The sequence below is a fragment of the Alligator sinensis genome, unplaced genomic scaffold (assembly GCF_000455745.1).
Source record: "Alligator sinensis unplaced genomic scaffold, ASM45574v1 scaffold347_1, whole genome shotgun sequence".
Taxonomy (NCBI): Eukaryota; Metazoa; Chordata; order Crocodylia; family Alligatoridae; genus Alligator; species Alligator sinensis.
Window position 1 is genome coordinate 378832 of NW_005841922.1, and position 8475 is coordinate 387306.

An 8475-nucleotide genomic window follows, 5' to 3' on the forward strand; every position below is an offset into this window, starting at 1 on the left:
ACAAAACAAGCTAGACTGTCTACTTACAGCACTGAGCCCAACTTCTTCATTGTGACTCAGATCTCAAGACAAATGTCCTAGTAATTCAAACTGCAGTAAGTAGGTCTAGTTGGGTGCTCGCAAAAATGTACCAGACTATCCAAGCTGGAGGCGGCAGAGCTTCATGTCTCAGCTGGATATAGAATCACAGAATTGGAGAGCTGGAGGGGTCATCTATCCAACTCCCTGCACAGATACAGCAGATCCCTATCCAGCCATTTCTTGGAAGCCTCCAATGAAGGATCTTCCACAAGATCTTTAGGCAACACGTTGCATTGTCATACTGCTTTTCCAGTTAGGAAGTTTTCCTTAAGATCTGATCTAAAACTGCTTATCTAACAACTTAAACACACTGCTTTACATCCTGCCTACTCTGGCAGGAGAGAACAGTTATTCTCCCTGTTCTTTACAGCAGCCTTACAAAATATTTGAAAACTGCTATCATGCCCCTTTTTAAACTTGTTTCCAGACTAAACATACCTAATTGTCTCAACCTTCCCTTGCACAATTTGTATTCCAACCCCTTTATCATTTTTGTTGACTGCCTCCGATTCTTCTCAAGTTTCTCTACACCCTTTTAAAATGTGATGCATAGAACTGGTACAATAGTCTACTTCAGCATCTGATGAAGTGAGCTCTTGTTCACAAAAGCTTATGCATCTCTGATTCAATTAGTATATAAAATGCATCTCTGCCCTACCTTCAGTCTACTTGGTGCAGGTCAGGCCTCAAACAGAGTATACTAATCACCTCTATTCCCCATTCTGCATTTGTGCACTTGGATTATCTTCCTTTGGGGTATCACCTGACATGCACCTTCGTCAGATTTTATTTTGTTGTCTATAGTCCCGTTTTCTAATGTATCGAGATCCTATAGAATTTGATACCTGTGCTCCCACTTTTGTGTCATCTGCCAACTTGATCAGGAAGTGTTCCAAATTATTTTAAAAACACGTCATCACCTGTGGGCCTCAAAACAGCCTCCTGTAGAACCTCACTCAAAACCTTCTAACACCAGCCCGTTCATAGTTACCTTTTGCTTGCAGTAATTCAATCAACAAAAAAATCTTTCTTGTTCTGCAATGAAGTTTAAAATCCAAAATTGGCTAAAATTCAGCATCTTCCATGTTCCATCTTCAGCTCCCTCTGTGCAAAAATGAAGTTTATTTCCTACCTATGGGAACTTTTTACCATCTTGTACCATTTATACTTTTCCCAGAGCCTGACAATGGGACTTTGATCCTGAAAGCTTGCAGAAAAGGACATTTTTCTTGAGATTTCCCAGTTGGTCTAATAAAAGGTATCATTTTGGAACCAAAGTTCTAGTTTTTTGTATGTCTTCTAGAAGCTTGTATTGGAGTACCAAACCCTGTATTGGAATATCAACAACAAGAGCATGAAGAGAAAGGATGATTGTGAGGAAATAAAGAAAACCTGCTTCCAGAAATCACTCAAAAGTCATGAAAATGGTCATAGATGGGTACAGAGGAGGGGAGGAAGAGAGTACATACAGTGTTGATTCAAGGAGAGGAAGAAAGAGGATGGGAATGAAAGGAGAGATTAAAATGGAGGGATTTAAGACCGGGTGGGCAATTATTTGGGCACAGGGGCCACATAGGGAGTTTTGATGAGTTGTTGCCAGCTGGGTCAGCATCCCAACCCCACCACAACAGCTCACCAAAACTCCTTACGAGGGATGGGGCCACGGGAAGGTGGGGAGTGGTGTTTGGGAACAGGACCGGCAGGCGAGGCTGGATCATGGGGTGGTAACAGTGCAGAGCTGAGGCCCAGGGCAGAGCCATGATCCACCGCCTACACACCCCTGCGACGGGCATGGGTTCTGTGGGCACGGTCCAGGGTCATGCACGGCGCTGGCCCCAGCCCCATACTGTCACTGCCCCAACATCCCAGCCCTGTCCCCAGTGGCAGCTCCCCACACACACGACACTGGACAGTCTCCATGATCACTCTGGGATCACAGGGTAGGGACAGATTGGGGCTGGGGCAAAACCCCAGTTCTACGGGCGTGGATGTGCAGGGCCAGGGCTTGGGGCAGAGCCACGATCCGCTCCTTGCATGCCCCTGCCCTGAGGGGAGGGGTGTGGGGGTGGTTTGTGGCATGCACACATGTTGCACGGGGGGCGGGGTGCAGAGAAGGGCTGCCTGGGCATTAGGGCCTAGGAGCCAGCCAGCGGTGATGGGAGGCAGGAGGGGGCAGGGTGTGCAAGCAGCAGAGCTCGCCCAGGCGGTACAGTCCAGGGCTGTCCGTGTGGCTGTTCATTGTGCCAAGTGGGCAGAACGGATGGAAGGCAGCTAGAAATCCTGGAGCTGGAGCCCTGTGAACTGGGGCAGGAGCCGCCCGGCTGAGGCTTCCTCCCCACCCAGAGCAATGCGGCAGGAGCAGGAGGAGAAATTGCCGGTGGAGGTAAGGGGAACTAAGCAGCACCTGGGTGGCTGCAGCCACACTGGGAGCAGTGCTGCCGGCAGGCTGTGCATGCTAGCTGGGCCCAGGGCCTGTGGTCATGGGCAGTACTGCAGCACTGGCTGCCCGAGGCAGGGCTCGTCCCTACAGAGTGTGCTGCAGGAGCAGCCATGGGCCACTTCCAATCAGTTGGCAGGCCAAATCTAGCCCGCAGGCTGTATTTTGCCCACCCCTGGACAGAGATGTTAGAAGGATCAGGCATGCCCAGAGAATGAGATGTGGGTTTTCCGGAAAATTTTGAATTGTAAAATTTTCCAGAAAATGTTTCAATGCCCTAAATGGAACGTGATCTGATTTAGCATGTTTATGTGACTTGTATTTAGTAAACAAAACTAAAAAAGTACCCCCATGTTAATTTTATGTCCCAATAGCCACAAGTATTTGAACTGAAATATTTGATTAGGAAAAAATTAAATACAGCATACTTAATGTGGTTTAAATGTTGTATTTGTTATATTCAAACAAATTCAAAGCTTGATATAGAAAGAAATTCTTTTTATTGGAATACTTATAAAAATGTAAAGACAATACACAATAACAATAGCATGTACTTCCCTTGCATTGTTTGTTTAAAATGTAAGGAAAAAACCCGAAGGCAATGAAAACTGCTGACACACTAATTTTAGCACACCCAACGAACTGTGCGTGATCTGCCATGCTTTGGTTTTGATTTGACCTGCATAGCCAACTAGGTGAATTCATACTTGATTTTTGGTTTGGATTATTATGTGAGTGTATTTACCCTCCTGTTTACAAATCAATAAAACATATACGTTCTCTCCCTCACACTTCCTAGGGATAATCACCTGAAAAACATTAATTACAACTTTGAAACTGCCAAGCTTGCCTAATATTGTAGTAGCATCCATTCATTGTTACTAATGAATTTTATGAAACAATGCGAACGTGAAACTAAGGCAGTTTTAAAAAACAAGCAAAGGAACACAAAGCCATGCAACTGTTAACTTTCTTCTGAAAGACAGAGGCTATTTTAGACCAGTCTTCTCAGGTATAGCATATATTGTACACTAACCAGAGGGACTAAAATGTGTTTTTTTGGTAAACAGATACCTTTCCACTATGGCCAAGAAGGTTTTACATTTTCTGGTACCTGGTGCAAATTCACAGCTCTGAACAAAACGTTACTTAATTGAAAAAGAGTGAAAATATGATGTAATCAACAATGAGTACGTCTTTGGGAGCTTTCGTTCTGCTTTGGGAGCAGTAACAACTGATGTAAAGTGAACTCCAGTACACTGTCTGAAGGTGCCCCCTCCTCTATAAGCAGTTTAAGTTCACGTCACAATAAATGTCTAAAACTGCCGTGTGGGGAAGAAACAAATACGCGTGTGTTTAGGGAGGGGGGAGGGAGTTTAAAATTAATTTTCTATAAGAAATACTATAAATCATAAATAAATGTATATAAATACTATAAATCAGCATAAATGAACTTTAGCCGATTTTTTTTAATGAAATCTTCATAATTTTACAAGGAGGAGGCAAGTTTAACCACCTGAAATCTGAGACCCTGCTCCTGCCTTTGTTCAAGGTAATCTGCATCATCACAGAGCTCAGACACCTCACCATATAAGAAATCCCTGCCCGGAAAAGCAATCCATTTTTTTTTACTCCTCTGTGAAATATGAAACACCACAACCAGAAGGAAATATGAATCCATCCTGCTTACCACTGTCACAACCCAAGGGTGTGATTTTGTTTGTGCGCGCTTCGGCACTGCTAAATTATTTCCCGCCACGAGGAGCTTTCTTTGCAGGGTGCATTTCTTAGTTGCAAAGAGAAATGCACGGTGCAAAGGAGTTCCCGCCATTCGCATGCAAATTTGTGTCCCACTATTGGCCAGTTCTAAATTATTCCCACGTGGCGGCTAGTGATTGGCTTGCTAGCCGTATAAGAGGCTTGAGTGGTTTCCGCCCAAGTTGGAGAACTCCGAGGAGAACCCCGCAAGGGAGGACTCCACCGAACGATCCCTCGACGAACCCCTTCCCTGCGCGCAAGTTCCACGGAGCCTAGCAAACTTCGTGTGAGTGTATCCAGAGCTCTCTGCTTCGAGTTGTTTTCTTTGGTTGACGCGACGGGCTCGCGTGTTTAGAGCCTTCAACCGGATTGGGCTAGAGGTTCGCGTGGAAGGAACTCTTGTCCGCTTTTCTTCTTTCCTTTCTGTAACTGCAACTCAAGCAAGTTTTCCTGCCTGCACCGCGACCATCTTCGGTGTAAGTAAAATAATCTTTAATCAACCGCTAAGCGTCCGTGCCTAATTCTAGCCCGCCGGCTTGCATTCCCCGACCCGGCATGTCCGGGCTGTTGGCCACAGCCCGCCACGCGCAGGCCCCCCGATGGCCTCGGACTGCTCCTAGCCCACTCAACCACCAAACAACTTTGAAGTAAACAGACTATTCCAACTTTTCTCTGAGCCCAATCTGCATAATAAAATGAAGTGTTCCAAACAGGAGATTTTACCACACTTTCAACTCTCTTTTGAAATATGAACTTTCATTTCTACCCAGGAAAACTTTTACAGTCTTTCCTCCTATGCCTGAAGCAGGGTGTTTGTGCCTCAAAACTTGCAATTAAAACTATTTTTTTTTTTTTGCAAAATTCTAGTCGATCTAATAAAACGGGCGGGCAATTATTTTGGGCAGAGGGCCGCTTACTGAGTTTTGGCAAGCCACTGAGGGCCACATAACAGGCAGCCCAGGGCAGATAAATATTCATTTTCTAAATTTTTTAGGGGCCCTGTGGGCCAGACAGAATGGCCTGGTGGGCCACATCCAGCTCCCAGACCGCATTCTGCCCACCCCTGTAATAAAAGATATCACCTCTACCACACGTTCTGATTCCTTTTTATAAATCAGCACTTGCATATGTATTGTTTCATAAAACTGTGGCATGTATAGCTATTACATATACATACATACATACACACACACACACACACACGTGTGTGTGTGTGTTTCCCCCTGGTGAACTACAGTTTTAAACTCATTAAGAATTCTGCTGTCTACAGATGGGGCAATCATTTTGAAAGGCAGCAGGCTCAAGTCTGTTGACAAAAATCACATAAAATGCTCTGGTATGGAGACGTGCATTGTTCTCTTCAATCCAAGAAGAAAGGAATTTAGACGGAAAATGGGTTTGGTTGTATTTTGTATGTGAAAGTGCTGAAATACTGTTGTGCAGCTAGATAAAGAAAATTACATTTGAATGTGATTTTCTTTTCTTCTTATTCAATCAAAAGCTGCTTCCAACATGTCATCATGCAATTTTACAACTGAAGAAAATATGTAAATGCACAGTAACATAAAAGGAAAGGGAGAAAGAGACAGAGAGGGAGAGAGACAGAGAGAAGGGCTGATGTAATTGTGGGCCAACTCTCTGTCTAAATAACATGTGTGTGGACCAAGACAAACTGACAGAAATTAGTTCTTACAAGAACTCAGATCACAGATATTGATGTTACTATAAAATGTTGCCACCCTGGAAATCTCCTTTCTGTGAAGCAGAGCCAGTATTAATAAACAGCATTATTCCTTTAGCATAATCTCAATCCCAATCCTACTTTATTAGGGTCTGAGCGCTCCAGGAACAAAAACACCATACCAAACGTCAACAAGAATGCCTCTTGCTGGACATTTCCCCCCACTATATCCTCTTAGGCCTCAAGAGAATAGTTTTCAGTTCTGGAAGTATTCAGAATAGCTAAACATTCAGAGGAGAGGAATAAAATGCATATGGACCAACACTATATGTTTTATTTTTCAGGATAAGACTTGTCTAGAATTTAAACACATGAAAGGTATTATAATAGAGAAGAGTACAAGTTGTTCCCAGTCAAAGAATGAGCATTAACAGAAGTAAGTGAACCTACATAAATTAATCAGATAAGTCAATCATTACACATGGGAAAACTGAAGACATTAACTACAAGTTTAGATGTGAACTGATTCAAAGAAGTTGGAGTGGGGAGGGGGAACTCACAAAAGGATGTTGACAACCAATTTAGAATACAATGATACATCCCTAAAAAAACTAAGGTCTATGCAACATTTTTAAAAAGATGGTAATTTTATTATGAATTTTATTTTATATCTAAGAAATGCAAGAAGCACAAAAATGTCAAATAAAGTCAGTTACATGCTCCTGTCTCACCATTCCCTTGGCATATTTCAGTAATTATTACTTCTAAATACTTGACCTTAGGACATAATGGGATACAATCTAGTTACCTGGTACATTCTTTAATGCATCAGTATTCAAGATTTCCATGCAGTGTTCACGATTCTACCTCAGATCCAGTGAAGATACACCATTAAAAACAAACAGAGAACTTTACTGGAAGGTGGACACTAAACAGTCAATGCATGTTGACTTGCACTATCTAAATATTAATCAATCTCAAGCACTTTCTATACTAAGCAAAGAATTGACAACAATAAACTCACAGGGTCACAACCCTAGATTAAATTATTTAAACAGTTTAAAAATTCAATTAATACAGCTGCACTGTGCCAGCTCAAGTCCCTGCCCCACACAGTGAATACAAACATTTTGGGTTTTACCATCAAGATGCAAAGGGAAAAGATCACAAATGCATGACAAATCCTGGAGCTCTGTATTCCAATCCCCAGGGATTTTAAATTCCAATTCTCCTTTAAATTTGTAGAAGCAATCATGTTTTAAACTTCAACCTGGGATTGAAACCTACAAAGTTACAATTAATTGAAATTTAAGAACTATCCTCTTTCATTGGTTCATTAGCATAATGATTACACACTATTCTGAATCATTTTGTTAAGGCTCAGTTTACTCAGAGCATTATCTTACTATGCAACAAGTGACAGAATATGCTATAAGGCCTCTAGTCTGTCAAGATGAACTAACATTTGTTTAAATACAAACAGTAGATGGAGGAGGGAAAAAGCTCTCCATTGTTTATAGTAATCCAATGCCATTGCTGGATCAAGCTTTCATCAAAAAAAAAAAAAAAAAAAAAATCACACACACACATGTACATACTGCTGCCTCTCATGTTTCCAATTACATCGTGTTTTCTGGTGTTTTTCTTCAATACTCAGCTTCTGGATTTATGTGATTATAGGAGAATCTCAGTTTTCTTTAAAAGGTTTCTTACTATCATTCTTGTAGAAAGACAGCTAGTAATATGACCCAATTTTGACATACAAGAGGTAAAAAGAGCATTCAGATCTTCTGTTAAAATCTTTTTGGAAGGCTCAATCCATGATTTTTGAATCTCTGGTTTGGTAATATGAATGAATTAAAAAGTAATCTGAATAAATTGTTTTCCCATACATCTTCTATCTTTCACTGCAGTCAGACAAAGACCAGTTAGTTGTATATCGATATATATGTTTTTAATTTAAGTTCAACATTCATTCCTCAACTCTCCTTTGTCCATATTCACCATGCGAGATGAATACAACGTTGCCAAGCTCACAAATTTTGGTCCCTGCTGCAGGAGATCTCTACTACAAAGTGCAGCCTGAAGGTGCTAAAGGTGCCCTCCGCTCCCAGCAACCCCTGCGGCACTGGGTCGGGAGGTCCTGTTGGTGGCCAATTTAGGGTTGCAGCAAAAAAAGGTTGGGAACCACTGGTCTCAACTGTGTAGACTGAACCAAGAAGCAAGTGAACAGACATTCACTTTTGAATCTGGAAATGCAGCCACACGCCCGCAGTGGCTCAGGCCAAAAGCTGGGGGCACTAGAGCATGGCTCCCAACCTGCCGGCCACTGATGAAAGGAAGGGAGTGAAGCTGGCAGAGAAGCCCTCGGAGGCTTCCCCCTCACTCCCTGCTCAAGCAGAGAGGGGGGTGTGGCCAGGCCCTGGCCAGCTTGCTAAGAATGACTGGGGAAGCAAGGTTTAAACCCCCACCTGGGCCCCCACTCCCTCCCTCATCATGGGGGCCTCAATCTACCCCC

At 42.8% G+C, this 8475-nt stretch overlaps 1 protein-coding gene across 2 annotated transcripts in view; it reads right to left on the reverse strand.

Annotated features, from left to right (window-relative positions):
• Positions 1-8475, reverse strand: part of ATP8B1 (ATPase phospholipid transporting 8B1) — a 100319-nt gene that overhangs the window by 52332 nt on the left and 39512 nt on the right. Inside the window, exon 1 of one of the 2 annotated variants that reach the window (XM_025198456.1) lies at positions 6766-6868. The exons of the other annotated variant lie outside the window; for it this stretch is intronic. Within the exon in view, the coding sequence (XP_025054241.1) occupies positions 6766-6774 (9 nt within the window). The 5' untranslated portion in view covers positions 6775-6868. Of the gene's footprint in view, positions 1-6765; positions 6869-8475 lie in introns of those variants that run through there. 2 annotated transcript variants of the gene reach the window in all.